The 23851-nt window shown below is 38.2% G+C and overlaps 1 protein-coding gene and 1 pseudogene across 1 annotated transcript in view; one reads left to right on the top strand and one right to left on the bottom strand.

Annotated features, from left to right (window-relative positions):
* Positions 1-23851, bottom strand: part of NEK1 (NIMA related kinase 1) — a gene marked incomplete at its 5' end in the record, with an annotated part of 134120 nt that overhangs the window by 48782 nt on the left and 61487 nt on the right. Inside the window, 4 exon segments of the mRNA XM_006161452.2 lie at positions 4330-4500; positions 17333-17485; positions 21825-22050; positions 22131-22196. Coding sequence (XP_006161514.2) covers positions 4330-4500; positions 17333-17485; positions 21825-22050; positions 22131-22196 — 616 coding nt within the window.
* Positions 5818-8375, top strand: LOC114004556 (zinc finger CCCH domain-containing protein 14-like; annotated as a pseudogene).

Below are 23851 nucleotides of genomic sequence, written 5' to 3'. Positions count from 1 at the left end.
ATATACATTGATTTAAAGAAGATAAGAACTATTAATTAAGAATAAAGATATCTGTGCCTAGAAATATGGAACAGACTTATATAACTGACTAATATCTAAAAGGAAATTTTAGTCTTTAAAGTCTTTCAATAACTAAGAAAGAAAAAATATAACTATTACCTGGACTTTTGCAATGATACTGAAAACATAATTGGAGTACCCTAAATCTATTTTCTTAGCCTTCAAATAATAAACAAGGAGCTATCTGGTAGTGGTTCATTTTTATTTATCATTTATTTATTTATTTACTTATGTATTTTCATTTTTATTTATTTATTTTAAGAGACATTTTTGCTATAAAGTGTGTGTACTTCCTGGAGAGACAGAGACACACAGAGCAAGGAAGTGAGAAATTACCCTCCTGGGGGGATGGCCACAGTGGGATCCCTTCTCCTCCATTCTTCTCTCAGGATTTTGAGCATGCATACGTACCTGGCGTGAGCTTTAAGCTTCCAGGTCCAAGACTAGGACTGTGGTTGGCTATGTGGGACTCTGGTGCCTTAACCACTACACTACCTGCTGACCCCTATTTATTTATTTTAAAATTTTAATTACTTATTTTTCATTTCAGGAGGATGTATGCATTCTCCAGAGAGAGAAAGCAAAAACATCCTCTAATGGAGTGTGGGTGTGGTCATGCTGCATCCTTTTTCATCCATTTCTCCATCAAGTCAGAATTTTAGGCAGCCATGCACACAAAGCCTGGCGTGATTTTTAAGTCACTGGGGCTGGGACTCAAACTGTGGTTGGCCATATAGGATCTAGCTTCCAATGTAGCTTAATCACTGCACTATATGGCTGGCCTAGGCAGCTGCTCATTTGTATCCTGACTGATACTGCCTGAATGAAAATAGTGAGATGAGAATTTCTTCCTCTGTTTGTTAACTTCTTTTTTTTCTTTCCAGTTAGGATTATCAATACTATTTTTTTTTTTTTGAAGAGGTTTTTTGCTATAGGGCACGTGCGCTTGCCAGACAGACAGAGATAGAGATAGAAAGCGAGAAATCGCCCCCCGGGGGGATGGCCACGCTGCCATCCTTTTTCCTCCATTCTCCTCTCAGGATCCTGGGCACACATGCACACATGCACACATGCCCGGCGTGAGTTTCAAGCCACCAGGTCCGGGACATGAACCGTGGTTGACTACACTGGAGTTCAGCGACATAGCCATTATGCTATCTGTTGGTCCCAGGATTATCAATATTCTTTAAATCAATATCATTTCTCTTTATTCCCCCTGACATCCAGATACACTTCTCTATTTTTAATGTTTTTAATGATCTGTCTTATTAAAAAGAATTGTACCAATTCTTAAGTTTATCTTTTATTGAAATGATCTTTTGAGTCATTCATACAAGAAAATACTTTTGGGGGGGAGAGGCTGGGGATTCTGCCTTAGTTTATTTGTAATGAATAACCCTATTCTCTAGTACCTTAAACCATATCACTATGACTTGTTGTCACCCTATAAACTTGCTTTGTGACTGTATTTTCAGTAAAGCCTAAAATATTTACTCTCAAGTTCTTTGCAGAAAAAAATCTGCCAGCCTGTACTCCAAGCTACACAGCATCCATCTTATGCCTAAAAGTTATTTTATCGTGTAGTGAATATTAACCAACTGCGGGAAGGAGACAAAAATGAAGAAAGGGGATTCCCCAGACTCACACAGACTGAAAAAGGGGATTCCCCATGCTGGAGAACCGGCTGTAAGTTCTAGTGGTTGTTAAACGGGAAATCTGTGGCAATGAGGAATGGCTGTTTTTAAATTTCTGTGGTAAGGATGGTCACACGCTGCAAGGTCTCCGAACTTCTCATCTAGAGGAATTCTGCTTCTCCTCCCCTTTAATTTCAGCTGGCATCAAGATGGCCTTGACTAAGAGAGTACAATGGAAATGATGCTATACCAGTTCCAGGCTGAGTCTTTAGGGCAACTGGCAGCTTCCACTTGGTACCTGGAAGCCTGAGCCACTCTGAAAAGACTACATGGCAATTTTCTGAGTAAAATGAAGGAGGTGGGGCCCAGTCAAGCCCTGCCAAGATTCCAAGCATGAGAATGATGTCTTCTTGCACTCTCCAGATAAGCTCAACCAATAGTTGAATGCCAATGAGTGATACTAGTTAAGCACATGGGGGGGACCAGCAGTTGGCGTAATGGCTATGTTACTGGACTCCCAAGCAGTTGACCGCAATTCGAGTCCCGGACCCAGTGGCTTAAACTCACACCGGGCGTGTGTGCATGCATGCCCAAGATCCCAAGAAGAGAATGGAAGAGAAGGGATTGCGGTGTGGCCATACCCCCAGGAGGTGATTCCTCGCTTTCTGTCTGTCTCTCTCTCTCTGTCTTTCTAGCGAATGTACGCGTCCTATAGCAAAAACCTCTCAAAAAAAAAAATATATATGGAATGGAACCACTTTCCCAATTCCTGATTGCAAAAGTGTAAGATAAAATAAAATAGTTACTTGAAACTACTATGTTTTAGAAGTTACTTGTTTTGCATCAATAGGTAACTGAAACAGCATTTTGTATCTGAAAGCGGGGTGCTGACATAAAAGACTAAGACGTGAATTAGTTTTGCGAGTGGGCAGCAGGCAGAGTTGGAAGAGCTTCAAGGAGACTGCTAGTAAGTGAATGAAAGTTACTAGATGCTAGAGAAAATGGGATTCTTAAATAGTGGCAGAAATTTGGTACTTGAAATAATAAGGAAGATATAAAATGTACATTATGGGGCCGACTCTGCAGCCTAGCAGTTAAATGCTATGCAGGGGGAGCCAGATCCCTTATGGCTGACTGCGGTTCATTCCCAGCTCAGGAGCTTAATAAACATGTTGGACATGCACACATATGCCTGGGATTCTAATGGGATAAAGAAATGGCGGAGTAAGGGGGTTGTGGCATGACCAGGCCCCATTAGGGGTGTCTTCACCTTTGCTTTTTCTCTCTCATGTGTGCATATGCTCCCTCTCAGGGTTAAAAAAAAAGAAAATGTACTTTATGGATTTAATCATCTAACAAAGGAGCTATAAAAACAACACTGACAATACTGAATGGCTTTTCCTCTGATATAGTACAAGAACTATATTAATGAAGAAAGAACCGTTTGGATTATAAGCAGAATTTAGAAGACATATAGAAGGCCCAGGATAAGTCCGTCTAAGCAAAGCTTCTTAAAGGAAAGACATGGCCTCAAAACAAAGACTAAATTCAGGCAAAAAACTGTAGCCTAAGACCAAGGATGAAGTCAAAGTTGTGACCATAAGACCTTCTGCTATGACACTGAAAGCTTTAAAGGCATGCCTCATAGACTGTCTTTCTATAAAAAAGAGTTTCTAAGAACTCAAGAACATTGGCTCACGGCATCATCATTGACAACCTGAGGTAGAGAAGGACCTGCCTCCAAAAAGAAAGAAAGAGAGAGAGAAAGAGAAAGAAAAAAGAGTGATGTTTAATATTAAAGTTTAGTGAGTGTCAGTAACTTCATAAAAGACAAACAAACAAACAAACAAACAAACAAAAAACACACAAAACTGGGGTCAGCAGGTGGTGTGGTTGTTAAGGCACTGGACTCCCACATGGCCGACCATGGTTTGAGTCCTGGACCTGGCAGCTTACTTTCTCACTTTGTCACTCTCTAGGGAGAACATGTGTACTAAATTAAACTAATAATAATAAATAAAATTAAATGAATACTTCTTTTTAAAAAATTTCACAGAATTAGTTAGAACTCTTACTTGCAGAAGCATCACCAGTTGAACTGAAAGTTCAGAACAGAAGAGTCCTCAAAGGTACCAACCTGTGGGGCCCTCTGGCCAACCCCTCTGGGGGGGTGATTTCTGACTTTCCCTTTCATTGTCTTTCTGTCTTCAGCAAATGCGTGTGCTCTACTGCAAAAACCCAATAAAACAAAACCTAACTTGATATGAATTACTCAAATAAATACACAAATTCTGATGACCTGTTTATAAAGAAGAAATTTAAGGGACTAGCAGTTAGCGTAATGGCTGAACTCCCATGTAGTCAACCGCAGTTCGAGTCCCGGACCCAGTGGCTTAAACTCATGCCAGGCGTGTGTGCATGCGTACCCAAGATCCCGAGAGGAGAATGGAGGAGAAGGGATTGTGGTGTGGCCATCCCCCTGGGGGGGTGATTTCTCGCTTTCAATCTCTCTGTCTCTCTCTGTCTTTCTGGCAAGAGCATGCGCCCGATAGCAAAAACCTCTCAAAAAAAAAAAAAAAGAAGAAGAAATTTAAGTATTATCAAATATAGCAAATTTCAACCCATCAAAACATACCTTCCAAATTTCCTTCTGGTTTTGGTGATGTCTGTGAAGTCTCACTGCACTTTGGATTTTTTGTGTCAGCAGGAGAAAAAACAGTATCTGATGAGTTTATTTCACGTGAAATACATTGTACTTTTTCTTCTTCAATAATTAAGGGCTTGTACTCCCCATCAGGAGAAATATCTATATTAAAAAAAAAAAGAGAAAAATCATGCTACTTCTCAAAATGCTTTGAATTTTGCATATGACATTTTCTAGCAAAATTTTAGAAACTGCATCCTTGGGACCAGCAGAGAGTGTAGTGTGGTCATGTTGCTGGACTCCCATGTAGTCGACTGCGATTCGGGTTCCGGACTTGGTGGCTTAAACTCACACTGGGCACATGAGAGTGCAAACTCAAGATCCCAAGAGGAGAATGGAAGAGGTAGGATTGTGGCGTGGCCATCCCCTCCCCGGGGGGTGATTTCTTGCTTTCAGTCTCTATGTCTCTCTCTACCTTTCTGGTGAGCACAAGCACCTGATAGCAAAAACCACTCTTAAAAAAACTGCATTCATGCAACAGGTAAATCACTGGTTTAGCAATGCCACATATGAGAAAGTAATAAATGATTAATATATGACAATAAAATTTTACTTCAACTGTACATAATGAATCCTATAACTGTCCAACTGTACATAATGTACACCATTTCCAGGTGGTTAATATGGTTTACTTTCTTTCTCCTACTGGTGAAATTAATACATGTGTGGGACCAGCAGATGGCATAATGGCTATGTTGCTGGACTCCCATGTAGTCAACCATGGTTTGAGTCCCAGACCTGGTGGCTTAAACTCATGCTAGGCTCTTGTGCGTGCATGCCCAAGATCCCGAGAGGAGAATGGAGGAGAAGGGATTGTGGAGTGGCCATTCCCCCGGGGGATGATTTCTCGCTTTCTGTCTCTCTGTCTGTTGAGCACACACGCACTATAGCAAAAACCTCTCCCAAAAGAAAAAAAAAAAAGGATATCACAATAGTATCTTTAAAATGAACCAATTGCTTTTGTTTTGTTTGTATTGAATAACTGCTAGTTAGTCCTGTTTTTTTTTTAAAGGCTTTTGTCACAATTATTTCTAATTGCTATAAAACTCTTCATACCTTTAATTAGAGCTGGGAGAGAATGGATTTCACTCAGAACAACAAATTGCAGTTATCTACTCTCAGATACTCCCATTCATTCATTTGAAGATTTTCTAGTTCACAATTGTCCCAACAGCAATCCTGTCAAAACTAATTACATGATTTCAACATTTTTGTCAGTAATCCTCCCACTGTCTAGGTTTCTCAGTTCATTGAATTTCAACCTCCTCAGTATTCCCTTTTCTTTTGTCACTCCAATACATACACACCTGGCATGGTTCTCAAGCACCAGGTCCGGGACTTCAATCGTGTGGTCAGCCATTTGGGATCTGACTGCCTTAACCACCAGGCCGCAGAGCCAGTCCAGGAACTTGTGTTGATAAAGAACTTCCTGATTACATCATGGTAATGGTGGTCACCAAGAAAAGTCAGAACCAAATGATAGAGGACCTGTCCCTGTTTCTAGGGAACACTACGATTTGATTTACTATATGGTTTCACAGTGTTTTAGATCAACTTTGCTCTGCTACAAATGAACCCTCTAGTATAAAGTCTTCTGATACCAACACCTTTGATAGTAATGTGCCTTCAAACCAGAGTATATTCATTTGGGGAAATGAGAGAGCATACAAAACTACAGCGTCTTCCCTTGCTCTTTTTATTGGAGATCTGAAAAAAGAGCTTCCAGTTTCTACATGTTCATGGGAACAGAAAATCACTAATGTCAGATTTGTGATGATGGAGCTACAACTGGACTAATGTCAAGCAAGACGCCTCTTTAGGGCCAGTTGGTAATGTGGTAGTTACATGGCTGACAGTGTGATTTGGGTCCTAGATCTGGTGGCTTATAAAGCATGCCTGGTAGTGTGTGCCTGCATATACAAAATTTCAAATGGAGTGAGAAATGGAGGAGAAGGAATTATGGTGAGGTCATTCCCCATGGAGGGACATTTTCTCACTTTCTCTCTATCTCCCTCCCTCCCTCTAGTGAGTGAGGGATACAGCATTGCTCTGAAGATGTGACTGCTACCCAGACATAACCAGACGATCTCACTGATGAAGACCTTAATTTTATGGAGGAGAATCCCTTATCCCAGAAAAATATCTACAGTTACAGATACAGTTCTTCTCACCCTTCTATGGAAATCTATTGACTACCTGCAAGGTAAAATACAGATAGCGGCACTCATTTAAACAGGCTGCAATTTCAACAGCAGCAAAACAGTATTCGTGCTGCTAAGCAACCTGATATACAGAACAGCTGGGCATATGAAACGGGACATTTGTGTGAACCCAAAGTGCTTAACGGCTTAGAGGAGGCTTATAGTCTCTTTTCCAGAAGTGACTCAGTTAAAAAAAAAAAAAAATCAGTAATGAGGGCAAAAACTTTTGAAAGAGAAAGTTGCCTGTACTAAGTTCAACTGTAAAAGTGAAGGAAAAACAAACAAACAAACAAACAAAAACAAAAACAACAATCAATTGTGATGGAGAAGAGGAGTTAGATGATGACTCTGAGTCCTGGACAGAAGTATCTCCAGAGGTATGTCAGTGCCAGCAAAGTCTGAAAGAAGCCCTTCTCTCCCACCTCTTAAACAAGTTAACAATAATATGATTTCAAAAGCTGTATCTAAAGTTCTAGAATCTGTGACAAAAACAACTGAATGACCAACTATAGCTAGCAGGTGGCTCAGTGGTTAAAGCACTAGACTCCCAAATGGCTGGCTGTAGCTCAAATTCTGAACCTAGTGGACTTGGCGACTTGAAAATCATGCCAGGTATATGTGCGTGCATGCCCAAAATCCTAAGAGGAGGATGGAGGGCAAAGGATTGTGGCATGGTCATCCCCAAGGGGAGTACTCACTTTCCTTCTCACTGATACTCTCTCTCTGGTAAGTGCATGTGCCCTATAGCAAAAACTTTAAAACAAACTTCCAGATGTTCTCAGAACTTGAACTTCTCAAGAATTAGTACCAGAGAGGTCTGGGAGCAAAGCAGGACCCCCCGAATAAGTACCACCAGCAAAGAAGCAGCAGAAAGAGACAATATAGAAAAAAAAATTAAGAAATAACAGCAGCAACTATCCCAACTACAAATTGACCCAGTAATGGTGGCAACTGTGCAGATCAGCCTACACACATATTGTTTATTCTGAAGAAGACAAAGCCACCTGAGGAAATAGTAGTGGCCCCCCACCAAGAGTTGGGGGTAAAAATGGCAGATACCCTTTGGTGTGTCTTTCAGGACACCTTATGCAGGCATGAGATCATGTACAACCACATAAACTGCAAGTCCCAAGTTTAGAGTAACACTGGATTGTGTCCTCAGCCTCTAAGGATATGTCAGATCAAAAGGTAGACAAATGCTTTGATGGAATGAAACTTATAAATTAAATGGTAGCCTCAAACAAGGGGCTCAATGGTCTCCTCCACCCATAGCAGTTACAGTCGATGTGTAGGCAGCTGAGTGATCCAAATGGTAGTTTTTCCAATGGTGAGATGATAAATGAAGTGGGGCACAGAAATCAAGAGACTCTCTGAGTACTGCAAGTAATGGCCTGCCTGTAAAAATGGGCTTACCGTCATGCCGTTTGAACTTGCAAAGACTTCCCCAATTGAAAATATGCTGAAAAATTTTGTTTGTTCACTTAAATTATAAATATGATGCAAAGTATACTAAACCAGACTGTCTCTTCACTTCTGTGAGTAGAATTCCAGTACTGCCTCTAAAACCAGTTACAATATACACTACTCACTAGTAGGCTGTGCCATTACTTCCTGGTTTGTAACAAAATGGAATGTTCCTTCTTTCATCCAAAATGCTGTAGATTTAGTACTTGGTGTACAAGGCCAGACTGCTTGTTTTATCATCCTGTCATTAATGTGTTGCCACAATATGCTAAATTCACCATTCATCATTCCATCCTGGTGACCTGGCGCTAATCAAGACATGGAAGGAAAAACTTCCACTGAGTTGAAAAGGTCCCCCTACCAGGTGCTCCTCACTACCAAGACTGCTGTACAAACACTGAAAACGGGTGGGCTCACTGTACCAGGGTCAAAGAACTAGTGACCTGGCAAACAAAAGCTAAAGATCAGTGAGAAATGTGGGGTCCCTGGGAGAATCTCAAAGGGTAATTTCAAGGAAAGTCCCATAGGAAAAATGGGATAGATCCAAATTTGGGCTCTAACATGGATGATTGTGAACAGGTCAAGAGGTAGCTGAGGATCCTACCAGGGGACATTTGAATACCCTGTCCAATTAGTGATAAATACCACAAAGACCTCAACACTCACAACCATCCAATTCGATGTGTGTCAGGTCCTCTCCTGTGGTAATTTAGAAAATTAGAGGCAGCTGTCACAGGCAGATAAATACCTCTGTCCAGAACTAGTTAGTGGCTACAGAGAGGCCAGTCCCTGTCTAAGTTGGGATGATATATGGTGGACCACCCAATGAAAGGGATGGACAGTTGGGATGGGTAATCCCAAAATGAAGGCCCTTAAAAGGTAAATATATATTTATCTAAGGGAACCCCAGCAAAGGATAGAAAGAAATGTGGGCAATTTGGTCTCAGAATGACATAACCACTCTAGATCAGGAGCCTCAGGTAGCATTATATGTCTGAATGGAACTTGTGCATTAGTCCATGAGGCAATTCCATTTACTTTGGTGTTTGATCCCTAAGTTAAAAGTAATAATGTTGGGACCAGCAGATGGTGTAATGGCTACATTGCTGAACTCCCATGTAGTTGACCACGGTTTGAGTCCTGGACCTTGTGATTTAAAGCTCACACTGGGCACGTGTGCACACATGCCCAAAATTCTGAGAGGGGAATGGAGAAGGGATTGCAGGGTGGCCATCCCCCCCAAGGAGTGATTTCTTGCTTTCTGTCTCTCTCTGGTGAGCTCACGTGCCCTACAGCAAAAATCTTTTTAAACAACAATAAAATGTAATAATGTCCACAATCGAAAGTGAAGGGTGCTAAAAGAATCATTTGACTCTAAAATATACAGAGATTCAATAGTTCTCCTGAGGAGAGTTATCAGCTAATCCAAGGTCAAAAATCAAATAGCTGCAAGATTCAAGTGAACACTCTTCTGGTGGTCTATTATTAACAAAAATGTAGGCTGGATTAATTTATTATAATCAACAGAAGTTCATTAACCATACTAGGGATTCCCTCTAAGTCAATTGGATGCCACGAGCTGAATGGTCTGGAAAAACTGCACCACACTGGACATGACTCTGACAGAGAAAGGGAGAGTTTATATTATGCAAGGAGAAAAATGCTGTACACCTTTGTTCCAAGTAATACTGTCCTGATGGAACCATTATAAAGCATTACAAGGGCTTATAATACTGGCAAATGAATTGGCTGAAAATACAGGCATTAATGAACCATTTACTGACTGGTTAGAAGAATGGTTTGGAAAATGGAAGAGGATGGTAGCCTCGGTCCTAACTTACTTTATAACTGTAGCTTGAGTTTTAATAGCAGTAGGGTACTTCATTATTTCTGCACCAGAGGCCTGACACACAGGCTCATAGAAGCCATAATTAATGAACCAATGCCCATGACCTAAGCCCCAAATAACCTCATGTTGATGGAAGCTAACTCAGACTACAATGAGAAAAGTCAACAGATACTAAAACAATTTAAAAAGAACCAAAAAATCCCAAAACATCAATAAAAATGAAACCAGTAACTCTTAGGAAAAAAAGTAGAGGGAATTTATAAAAAAAAAAGCTTAAGTGATTCATTTGCAAGAATACCTTAACAAGTTGCTTAAGCAGCTTGCAGATGTGACAACCTCTGAAGGACACATTCCCAGAAAGTTTCTAAATAAACGAAACCCAAAAAACAACAGGTCATCCTCAAAAACAAGATGATGGCTGGTCACCAGCCCTTTGCTCCTTTCTACATCCTAGTTCTTCTTCCTCAGGACATTTGGAGGGCCTTTTTCATGGGCTTGTCCTGAACCTATGCCTTTCTGTCAGAGAAGAGAGGGATGGTGACAATAAATACTTAATAAGGGAATAATAAAACCTAGGTGATGTCTCAGAAGACTGTATACCCCCTATGGGGTATACAGTCAATGAGAGGAACTAAGGGAGGAACTTGTACACTAGGGAACACATTGCTTGTTGTAACCATTCTGGGCATACCATTAAAGCCTTGCTTCACCATACCAAAAAAAAAATTTAAAAAGTTTATTGAGTTTTGTTATAAAAGATGCTTTATAAAAAAGAAACAAAATAACAAAAAAAAAAAACTAAAAAAAAGAAAAGATAACCCAGATCTAAAATTTATCAGGCAGAGACTTTAAGTTCAAGAAAAAGGAGGAAGAGAGTGGACAAACAGGTAAATCCATGTAAATTTTTAGAGGATTGGAATCTATAAAAAAATTAAGAGACATACAGTCATGTGCCACAGGCCTACTTTTTGGTCAATGACAGACTGCATACACAATGATGGAGTAAAAGGGCATTCCACACAACTTAGGTGTGTAGTAGGCTATACTATCTAGGTTTGTGTAAGTATGATGTGATGAAGTTACCTAATGACATTGTTAAATGATACATAATTGTACTAAAATTGAAAAACATGGAACAGGAGGTAGGGTGGTGGTTAAAGTGCTGGATCCCACATGGCCAACTGCACAGTTCGAGTCTCAGACCTGGAAGCTTGAAAAACACATCAGGTACATGTGTGAGTGTGCCCAAACTGGAGAGGAGAATGGAGAAGGGACTGTGGCATGGTCATCTCCCTTGGAGGGTGCTTTCTCACTTTCTCTCTCTCTCTTTCTCTCTCTCTCTCTTTCTCTCTCTCTGGTGAGAGCACATGCCCTATAGCAAAAACAAATAAAACCCCTTAATATCCTGTATTACAAATTTACTATGTTCATTTAGCAGAAGCTAGACATAGCTGAAAACAGGATTAGTGAAATGACACAGAGAGCAATATAACTACTCATTTTGAAACAAAAAAACTGAAAAAAAGGCAAAATAAAGCATAAAAAAGTACACGACAGACACAAGAGATCTAAAATATATGTATATTAAAGTCCAAAAAGAAGATAGAAATTATAGGTGGAAGTAGTCTAATGGATATAAGTTTCCTAAACACATAAAAATATATTAATCTCTGATTTAAGAAGCTAAGAAAACTTAGAGCAGGTAAAAGACAAAAAACAAACGAACAAAAATAACAATGACAACAAAAAACACATTTAGGCATATCATGGTAAAACTTTTGAACATCAAGAAAAAAATATTAAAGTGCTTCAGGAAAAACACACATTACTTTCAAAGGAGCAAAAATAAGACATGTAACTAACATAAATATGGATGCCAAAAGGAAATGTAATGAAAGTGCAAAAACCAAAATGAAATAAAGCAAAACATAAAATGAAATGAAACCTACCTATCTAGAATTTTATATATAATGAAAATATTCCTTAATACTAGAAGTGAAATTAAAAGATATTTTTTGTACAAAAGTTGAGAAAATGTATAAAGAGCAGATTTATACTACAGGAAATAAGAAAGTTTTTTGTAGTAAAAGAAAAGGACATCAAATGGAAATATGTGTCATGACTTCTCTGAAGACCCAACAGAAACAACTTTAGGAAGGTATAAAGACCACTGAAAAGGACAAAATGCAGAAAAGGGTTAATGAATTTTGATCCTTTGCTGTATTAACAATAATAATGTCTTATGAACTCTATAAGATGTAACAGCAAAATATATATAGTAGTAGTAATAGTACAAAGGGCTAGAGGGAGTAACATTATTTTAAAAACTTCATATAATTTAAGAGATAGTATAAATACAAAATTAAGGTAGCTATAAGTTAGCATGTAGATCTAAGCAAGGATCCAAATTGTAATCACTAGGACCATGACAAAAAGATGACTAAAAGATGTATGATTAAAAAGTGGGACTAGCAGATGGTGTAATGGTTATGTCACTGACTCCTACATATTTGACCACAGTTCGAGTCCCAGACCTGGCAGCTTAAAACTCATGCTGGGTGTGTGTGCCTGCATGTCTAAGATCCTGACAGGAGACTGGAGGAGAAGGGATTGTGGCATGGCCATCCACCCTGGGGGACGATTTCTCACTTTCTGTGTCTTTCTCACTGTCTTTCTTGCAAATGTACACACCTAATAATAAAAAACTCTTAAAAAATAATAGAAGAGAAAAAATTCTTGCTTAATTAAAAAGAAATAGAAAGAAATAAAAGAATATAGATGAGCTAGGTATGGTGGTTAAAGTGACTAGATCACACATAACAACTATGTGGTTGAGTCCTGGACCTCCAGGCTTAAAGAACATGCTGGGTGCATGTGCATACCCAGAATCCTGAAAGGAGAATGGAAGAGAAAAGATTGTGGCATGGTCATTACCCTAGAGGGTTGTTTTTTACTTTACCTCTCTTTCTTGCTCTCTGTCTCTCTCTAGTGACTGTATTGAGTGTATAGCAAACAAACAAACAAACAAACAAACAATAAATAAATAGATTGGGTCATCGGAAAAGTCATGATGCATTTTTATACAGAAAAACGCCTTTTATGAAGACCCAATAGAAACAAAAAACAGATGAGACGAAAAAAAAAATGCAAATCACATGTAGACTAAAAATCAATTTCTATCATTGCATATGTTTGGAGATGTTGAATCTCTTTGCTCATTAGTTGATAGAACAAACAAACAAAAATAACCATTGGCAAGGCTAGCCACAGTGGTGAGTACTGCTAAGATGCTGTGCTCTGCAGACTGAGATCACATGGGAGTCTTGGGTTTGATTTCCAAAGGGCAGGACACCGTGGTACAAACCTGTAATCCCAAAAATTTGTAGAGGCTGAGGCAGGAGGATAGCGAGCTTGAACAAGCCTGGGCACCACAGTGACACTTACTTTCAAAAAAAGAGCCTATAATCTCAGTTGAGAGGTTTAGGGTGGAAGATTGTGACAAAAGTGAAAATACAGAATGTTGGAATTCTATGATTACACAGCTTGACACTGACTACATATTGGGCCATAAAACCAGTCTCAAAATGTCAATAGACCGAAATCATTCACAGAATGATATTCAGTGACCACATGAAATTAAACAAATTTTTCAGAAAGTTTTCCAGAAAACAAAAAAATAAGGGAATTCTTTCCAACTGGTTTAAAAAAGCCAGAAATAGTTCAATACCAAAACTTCATAAGCATCTTATAAAAAAGTAAAATTACACGCAAAAATTGCTCATAAGGTATTTTCCCTGATACTGTAGGTCTTATGTTAGAATCGTCTTATGTTAGAAGGAATTCCTTCTCCATTCTTCTGTTGGGATTTTTGGGCATGCACATATATACACCTGGCATGATTTCAAGCCACTGGATCCAGGACTGAAACTGTGCTTGGCCATTTGGGAGTCTAGCACCTTAACCGCTACACCACCTGCTGGCTCCAGAATCTGATGCTTTTAAAGTGTTAGTTCTAATGGGCATAAATGAATATTGGAATTTCAGACTACAAAATAATAATCTGAAGATTTATCATTATTTTAAAGGATATTTTAAAATCTGATGCATCTTTGTTATGAATAAAGCCTAGGGCATTTTGAAAACAGGCTCAGACTAAGATGGAAGAACATTAAGTTACTAGTATTTCTGTTTTTGATTAATATCAGGCATATAATTACACAAAGTCTTGATACAAGAATGTGAACAAATAAATTACAAATATATATACTTTGTTACTTTTGGTCTCTTTTCAAGCAAATTATTATATATACTTCTTCATTCAAAAGATTTTCCCTTTAATATTGCTCTAGTCTATTCTGAAGCTAGTAACAGAAAATACCTGATTCTGAATAATGTAAGAAAACAGAGGTTTCTTTAGTTCATAGTAGAAGGTCCAAGGTCCAGTGGCCACATCCCACAGAGACTCAAGGTATCACATCATGAAGGCAAGAGCAGGGTGGCTATGCCCATCACTTTCCCTTATCTGGTCTCCCTCCTTTCCTTAGAAGCCCATCAGAGAACTCCATCATGGATGCCCCTGCCCTAATGAGCATAATCCTAACCTCTTCCCAAAGGTCTAATCTTTCAACACCACAGTCTAAGTTTTCCACTCTCTTAATCACCAAGTCTCATCACCAAGTATTATCACCACGTCTCAATGGTGGGGGGTACTCAAACCATAGCAAATATTAAAGAAAATAATAGAATGCTTAATGGCTGGGATACTCATTCTTAATAAGGAAATGGCAATGTACTTTTGCCACTTCAGTAACATGTACATAGATTCATCTTACCAGCTAATTGTAAGCATCTGGCTAATTCCATTACAGAACACGTTAACAGCTTCATTTTCTAGGTTCTTTTTCTTTCTTTCTTTGTTTCTTCAAAGCCAAACTGTATCTAGCTTTATTAAAGATACTTTTCATAAACAATCGTGGTATTTCAGCCAGGACATGTGTACAACAACTTTCAACCTCCTTCTTCAATGGACTACCAAAATTAGAAAGCCACTATAAAACCCAATGAATTCTTCATCTGATGCTCTGAACAGGAGAAGTTTAGAGTGAGGGTTGACATTTCACATTTGTTTAACAACTTTTCACGAGCCAACCCTGACTTTTGGGAAATGAATATGGCAGAATTATTAACCTAACGATCCAACAATATAGAAAAGGAACTGTTGCTCTTTTGAAGGATGCCATCTTAAATATCATTGAAAAATCCAGATTGCCTGATACACTGGTATAACCAATGTTTTGTGGTCAGGTCCCAACAGGTCTCTGGTTTAAGGGAGTTAAGTCTATGCTTAAGGCAGAGAAGGAGAGGACATAAAAGCAAATGTTAAGTTTTCCACACCACAAGGCATCTGTGCCAAGGTGGCTACATATTTCAGGGAATCCCTCCTCTGAGGGGCCAAGAGGAAGTTTCTCAAAACTAGAAGGAAAAGATGATACCCAAATCAGTCTAGCTTCAGAGACATTCCATTAGTGACAACTGCCCCTCTCCCCAAAAACAATGAAGTGTTCTGTGTGCTAACAACATAGCTTTAAAAAAGTAAAAGGGACCAGCAGTTAGCATAATGACTATGTCGCTGGACTCCCATGTAGTCGACCGCAGTTTGAGTCCCGGACCCTGTGGCTGAAAACTTATGCCGGCGCCAGCAGGTGGCGTGAAGGTTAAGGTGCTGGATCCCACATGGCTAATGACTGCGGTTCGAGTCCTGGAATATGTTTTTCACGCTGGGCGCGTGTGCATGCGTGCCCAAGATCCAAGAAGAGAATGGAGGAGAAGGGATTGCGGCATGACCATCCCCCCGGGGGGTGATTTCTCGCTTTCTGTCTCTATGTCTCTGTCTGGCGAGCGCACGTGCCCTATAGCGAAAAAACCTCTCCAAAAAAAAAAAAAAAACAAACCCAAACTCATGCCGGGCGTGTGTGTATGTGCGTGCCCAAGATCCCTAGAGGAGAATGGAGGAGAAGGGATTGCAGTGTGGGCATCCCCCCTAGGGGGTGACTTTTCGCCTTCTATCTCTCTGTCTCTCTCTGTCTGGTGAGCGCATGTGCCCTATAGCAAAAACCTCTCCAAGAAAAAAAAGGTAAAACAAAATTCTGAATTTTTATAAAACTCAATAAAAGACAGTATTTCAAATTGTACAGTCACCAGAAGTACAGTTACTAGAAATGCACACACTTCACTTGGCACCTCCAGCACCTTAAGCTTTCTGTGCTTGGTGTGTTTAGGCACCTCCATTTTCTGCAGGGTTATTCCCATCCTTGTCAGAATCAACTTTTTCCTTTTTTCCTTTGGGTATCTTCTCTCCCTTCTTTGCAGGAGCCTTTTGAGGCTTGGGCTCTAGCTTTGGAGGAGCAGGTTTAGTAGACAATCTTGCAGTTCTTCTCTGTGGTTTGTCCTTCACCTTGGCTTCATCTCCTTTAGCATCTTCTTCAGCCTTTCTCTTGGGAAACAACGGCATGACGTAGGTGTTGGACGCAGGGGATGTAGCAGCACACAGGCTTTGGTGGGTCCAGCGGTCTCTCTCACCTATTTTTCTTTACACTGCTCCTCTTCTAGGTTATTTTTCCATTAGCTTTAGATGTGAGTTCCATCTAAGCTTTTTTTTTTTTTTTAAGAACATTTATTTATTTATTATTATTTTTTAATTTGACCAGAGACAGAGCAAGAGAAAGGGAAAGTGAGAGAGCAAGCTCTCAGGCCCAGGACTCAAACTGCAGTCAGCCATGTGGGAGTCCAGCACTCTAACCATAATGCCACCTGCTGACCCCTCATTCTAAGTTTTAAGGGAAAGAGACAAAGCAAATGTGGCAAACACACATTCATGCCTAGACACAATTTCTAAAAAGAAGAAAATCATATTCATATTATTTGTGCAAACTAATCTGAAAACATCTGTTTCATACATGGATACTGTTCCTTATATAATAATACCAAGACATATACAACTTAGAGATCACAAATATTTTTCTCTTGCCTCATGACAATTTTCTATCTCCAATGCAAGAGTCATGTTTGCCATACCCACTACAGGTATCTTTTAGTTAACTGAATTCTGAAATCCACATTTAAATGGAGTCATCTCAATGCACTGTTTCTATATTATTTTTCAATTAAAACAGCATTCTGACTTTTTGGGCTCCCTTATACATACTTCCTTTTAATTTAAAGGTGCATATGACCATCTATGTCATACAACATCAAAATTCAAGACTACCATTTGGGACAGCTTCCCCCTCTTCCATCTAATTAGAAAATTATTATGGCAGTTAATCTAGTACAAATAATATACTTAAAACAGAAACATCTTAAAACATAATCCAGTTGTTAGTAGCATTATTTCTAGTTTAGAAAACTACTTTTTGCTTACCATTTCTAACAGTTGTATTTTCCAGCAGTTCTGTCTGAAGCTGTAGCTCAGCTTCTCCAAGTATTTTCAGAACAGAATCTGTAGGGCTTTTCCCCCAAACTTTTCTTGGAGATCCACCAGGATCTAATTTAATAACTTCTCCCACTGTATGCTCTGTAATAAAGGGATACAAAGAAATAATATTCAATGACAGAACATAAAAATACTTCATTACAAGGTAAGTTTGAGATCTTTTATCTAAGTACTTCAAGAGAAAAAATATTTTATCAAAAATATTTCTAGGTAATGAGTGAAGAATGATGGCAAAAACTGGAGCAACTGAGACTAGCAATAAAATAATAAATATCTACAACTGCCTTTTAGAATATTTATGAACTAAATTCTAGTTTGAGGAACTATAAAAATAGACAAATTAATATTATATTTCTATAAAATTTATTTGAAAAAATCCTAGTATTCTAGAATGCAATATTATAAAATTATTATAGTCTTAAGGACCAGCAGGTGGTGTGGTAGGTAAAGGCAGTAGATTTCTACATGGCCAATTGTGGTTGAGGCCCTGGACCTGGACACTTGAAAATCACAACTGGCATGTGTGCACATGTGCCCAAAATCCCACGAGGAGAATGGAGGAGGAGGGATTATAGCGTGGCTATCTCCCCTGGTGATTGTGGGGTGATTTTTCACTTTCTCTCTACATCTCTCTCTTTAAGTGCATGTATACTATGGCAAAACCTAAAACAAACAAAATAACCCAAAAATATACCCTAGAATATATATTATTATATATTGCTTCATGTTACTACATGTTACACATAATATTATATTATTATATATTATATACATAAGATTATATAATATGCACTATATTTTAAAATATGTCAATATGTCGTATTATAGAATGTAAATATTAATAAATTAATATTTTTTCATAAATATAATAGAAAAGAATAGAAAACAAATCTTAAGGTAAATATGCACATGGATTAAAAAGTGAAGAAAATATTTGTAAGAAAATTTGTCTTATTTTACCTTATATGTCATAAGTAGGCAACTGACACTTCCTTTATAATAACAAATTTAAATAATTCATTTGAATAAAATTTAGCAATGAAAAAATAGAAAATTATCTAATAAAGTTGAATCTTTAGAACATCTGATAATAATACATGATATATATATATATAGGTATCTAGAATATACATAGGAGATAATATCATGTATGATGGGATAGATGTCATAGAGACTTTTGATGTTAACCTTACACATGCTGATATGGTTGTATGTACCAATTCCATGAAAGTAAGTACACACAAATTTGCATGGTGCAGCCAGAATAATTACCAATATGAAACTAATTTTAAAAGGAAGGCTAAAACGGAGTTGAGAACTCAGAAATAGATCCATATCTCACATTTGACGAAGGTGCCAAAGCAATACGATGTGGTAGTGGGAGTCTCTTTAACAAACAAAACTAGAATAACTTGAGAACCCATAAGAAAATAATTAAATTCAACCTCTTCAATACAGGAGGGGAAAACACAGGAGGAGTATGCTGTTAGAGCAAGTGGGAGTGGCCAGACTGGGGAAGAAGACAAAAACTCAAAGCACTGTACACAGAACCAGTGATGAATGATCTAATATGCTCCAGTTAGGATTTGACGTGCAGAATGCCAGAAGTAGGCTCCAGGATGCGAATAAAGAGAGCTCCAGGAGAAGCCCTCTTGTTCTAGCCTGAGCGACGAGGAAGGAAAATCTGAGTGTTCAGACAGCGAAAATCGTCCAGTATTTTCTTCTTTCTTTACTCTGTTATCTCCTTCTAGCCGTTATGCAATCCCATGGTGGTAGGAGAAATAGATGATAACAGGAATCCACAGGGGACAAAACTGGGAGCGAGAACATTTCCTTTCTGTTTGGTAGAGACTCAGGTATTAAGAGGATGTCTCACTTTCTCTTTCACTGTCTCTCTGTCTCTCTTCTGTGAACACACATGCCCTATGGCAAAAAAAAAAAAAAAAAATCTTAAAAAAAAAGAAAGAAAGAAAGAAAGAAAGAAAGAATAGGGGCTGGTCTGTCTTTGCTATTTTTGTCTAACTTCTGGCCGGATGACCAGAGAGGAGTTCTGGGAAACCAGAAAACATCAGGGAATAATGAAGACAAGAAAACTACAAGAAGTGATCACATACTCAATACACTGATCCTATTCAGTGTACAAAAGATTCTGGAAATTGAATGATAAGATTACTCCTCGGGTCTCAGAGTGGGGCAAATGCTTAGCAGAACTGAATAGCACTGACAGGCTTTGAAAAATGAAATCATATTGGAACCAAGAACCAGAGAAAGACGATAGGAACACATGGCCTGACCCTGTGCTGACTTCCTGTTATAGCAGAAACATCATCATTTCCCATGAGATTCAAACAAGACCCAAAGTCACATAAGATAATATTTGAAATATCCAGGGCACAATTAAAAATTGCAAGGTATAAGAAGAAGAGAGGAAAAAAATTTAACTCTTAGAAGATAATTTCATATATCTCAGATGTCAGAACTACATGATATAGATTTTAAAACAGCTATTAATAAAAATGCTCCAGGAAGCAACTATGAGAGCTCTTCATAGCAATGGAAAAAACAGAAAGTCTGAGAAAAGAAATAGAAGATATAAAGAAAATTATATGAAATTCAAGTTTCAGTTCTATAAATAAAAATTTTTTGAAACACAGTCATGCTTGTATGTATTGCTACTTTTGTGCTACAATGGTCAGAGTTGAGACTCAGGTTGGAACCAATACTATATAGCCTGAAAGGCTTAAAACTTTAGGTTGTTGGCAAAGTCATGACGTGTTTTTCTATGCAAAAACGTGTCATGACTTTCCTGACAACTAATATTTACTATCTGGACAGTTAGAGAAAACATTTGTTGACTCTTTTTAAGACTCCCTGTGCACTCTCTACACTGTTGGCTGGCACCCACGTACAGTACCCAGTGTGATCTGACTCTGCTTTGCCTTCGAAGGCTTCTGGCCTGCCATTCTTTGTTTTGAATTTTCAACTTGAGCCCTTCATGCTCAGTCATATCCAATTGCCAGAATTTCATAAGCTCTCTCACCTTTGTGCCTTTAGCCATTCTCTCCCTAAACGCACCTGCTTGGTTTTTAGTTTAGCTAACCTCTTCTTTCCCCTGGGCATATTACATATTCCAGGACGCAGTTTCTTAGTCCTTCACAGACTGGTTCAAAACCTCCTGCAATTCTTACAGTAGCCCAAGATTATTCCTCACATATTATCTGTCAACCCACTTGCCTCTTTACTTGCTTCCTTTTCCACTAAACTCTAACTCCTTAACCATTATTGTATCTCCCTGCTCAGAAGTGTCTGTCATATAACAGGTACTTAACAAAGAATTCAAATAACTGAAATAAATGTGATTAAGTCTTTGGATTTAACAGCCCATCAAAAAAGTTATTTAAAAATTAGACTTGTGGGCCCAGCAGGTGGCATGGTGGTTAAGAGTGCTGGACTCCCACATGGCCCACCACAGTTGAAGTCCCAGACCTGGTGGCTTGCTTTCTCTCTCTCTCTCTCTCTCTCTCTCTCCCCTTCTCTCTCTCTCACTCTGTCCCTCTCTGGTCAAATATACATACATACAAACATACATAAATAAAGTTTTAAAAAAATTTAAGAAACAATTAGACTTGTTCCTGCTCAGATTTGCCCTTTTAAACTCCACAGGAGCACATATCTTTCTGTTTTCTTCATTGCTATATTCTAGTGCCTAGGGCAATTAGGAAAATAGTAGATCCTCAGTAATTATTGCTAAATAAATGAATCATTAAATCAGATCTTCTCAATGCCCTTGCTAAATTTGCCTAAGGGTCCTTTCTGAAATTTTATTAAAGTTCAATACTCTGGTTATCATGAAGAATTATTCCAGTAGCAGATTAGTCTAATATAGGATAAAGGGTTAAAGCAATACAACTTACATATACATCATTAGTTTCCTCTCTTACACTACAAACACTTTGTAATAAATATCCCCCCCTTTTAAATCTTTCCAGAGAGAGAGAGAGAGAGCAAAAGAGAAAGAGAGAGAAAGATTGAGCATGAGAAAGCATTGCCCTCCCCGCCCATGGGACATGGTCATGTTACCATCCCTTCTCTTCCATTTCTCCCACCTTTTGGGATTTTGAGCACACAAGCAAATCCACCCAGAGTGTTTCTCAAGCTGCCTGGTCCAGGACTTGAACCACACAGTTGGCCATGTGAGATCCAGTTGCCTTAACTGCCACACCAATGGTTGGCCTGAAAGAAAGAATCTTTTCTATTCTTAAGGCTGAAGGCTGAATATTTTCTCCATTTTTCATATTTCACTAGGGCAAGGAGGCACTTCTACTCCCCAGAAGGAAAACAGGAATTTCCCAGCCTTTTCAATCCCTTTAAGTGTTGCTTCTTTCAGCGACCACTCTATAAATTTATATGCTATACATACTTGCAGTTGCAGAGAAGGATGTATCCAGTGTTAACGTATCCAGAGGAATTACAAGTTGACCTCCCGCCTCCCACTTCTTGCGATCACATGAAACTGACTTTTCTTTGTCATGTTCTTTGGCTTCTTCATTAATTATCTCACAAGCGTCAGTGTGATGCTGCTTTTCTTTTTCACTTTCTTGAGCTTTAAGATTTTCATTTAATCTACGTAGTATTTCTCGTTTGCTCTGAAAAAGTTAAGTTATATTTTAATATGTACACGAGTAACAAAAACGATTGACGGAGAAACCCTGCAAATTGTACTTACTGAGACAGCACTGTTGGCCTTTTGTATTTCTTCTGAGGTTTCCGGAGTATCAGTTAAACTTCTGTCCTTTACACAGAGAATAAGAAATAGTGTTATTTTAAAAGTCTGCTTTTAAAAATCTGACGTCTTTGCTACTTTTTGTTTTGTATTAAACTGCTCCTTGTGAACTGATTTATTCCTGCAAAATGTTAACATGGCTTTCTTCATTACTGGTAATGATAAATATTTAAATATTATCAACTAATAGACAATATAGAGAAGGGCCAATTCTCAATTATTCGTCATATTTCTGGATTACTGCTTACATATTTAACTGTCTGTACTTTCTCTTTGACAACTGATTTTTAGTCATTTTAAGTCAGTAATAGAAATAAAAAGAAAATTAATTCATATATTCTCTTAATGGAACTAGGAGATGCTTTGATGAATAAAGTAATTTAAGATAGGGTATGTTATTTTGAAACTGCTTTTATATTTCATGTATGTATATTACCGTTAAGTCATACTACTAAAACATAATTGAGAACTGGCTTTCCTCCCTAAGCAAAAGGTATAAGACTTCTGTCATTTACACTACTAATTTTATAAATTTTGTCTCCTGATTAGTATACTCAAAGTAGACCACCTAGATTTAAAAAAAAAAAAAAAAGAAATTAGTAGTTAAAAAAGCTATGAAAGTAAAGGTACCTAGAAAAGTCAAGTAAGTAAGATCAATTTTCTAAGTTCTATGAAAGTGATGTTTACTAACAAAACACACACACACGCACACGAACCATTTAGTGACATGGGTTAACTCAAATTTTGAAATATTTGGGAAAAAACCAAGAGTACAGTGGTCAGTTTTCAAGTAACACATATAAGTGAGACAAAGAACATTTTACCCAGCAGAGCAGTCAGGAATTAGCGGTCACTACAACCAGAGATGAACAGCTACTTGAGATGTGAGACTGGGTACCAGGAAGGGAACCACACAGAGATATCTAGAGCTGAAGTGAACAACGTAGCACATGCAAAGTCGTTATCAGGAAGAAAAGGAGACTAACTTAACTTGAAGAACAGTATTTTCTTATATGAAGCTCTTGAAAGTGATCAAGGAACCTTTATTTTCCTACTTGGTCTTATTTTCAAGAAAAACAGAAAGGCTGGAAAAAAAATTATGTACCAATAACCTGTGTTGATTGCAAAAACTTAATGAAATTCAACAAATAGAAAACACAGACACTGATTACCAGGTAAAGAGAAAGTGAGTTAATCTGTTACATTTTGAGTCAGCAGACCTTTTCCCATCTGCCTGTTGAATTCCAGGCAGGAACCACATTATGTGTCCATTTCTCAACTTTGGAATAGTTGTCATACTTTAGATTTTGATACACACTTTTTAAACTTTTTTACTTGCCCACATTTCTTTGTTTTACATAATATCTATTCAGAAGTTACAGGCAAAAGGAATAATTAATGAATTATGTGTAATTGCACTGAGTCCTTAACATTTGCTATGTCACAAAATTTTCAACAAATGTAAACATGTATTCAACTTTACTCCTAGACTTATTTTAAGTACCAAGGAAATACTATTTTTTTTTTTTTTAAAGTGGACATTTGGGGACCAGCAGTTAGGTAATGGCTATGTTGTTGGAGTCCCACGTAGTCGACCGCTGTTCGAGTTCTGGATCCGGTGGCTTAAACTCACGCTGGCGCATGTGTGTGCATGCCCAAGATCT

Source organism: Tupaia chinensis, unplaced genomic scaffold (genome assembly GCF_000334495.1).
Source record: "Tupaia chinensis unplaced genomic scaffold, TupChi_1.0 Scaffold138601_1, whole genome shotgun sequence".
Classification (NCBI taxonomy): Eukaryota; Metazoa; Chordata; class Mammalia; order Scandentia; family Tupaiidae; genus Tupaia; species Tupaia belangeri.
The sequence above is the reverse complement of the archived record's forward strand: the minus strand, read 5'-3'. Positions and strand labels throughout refer to the sequence as shown.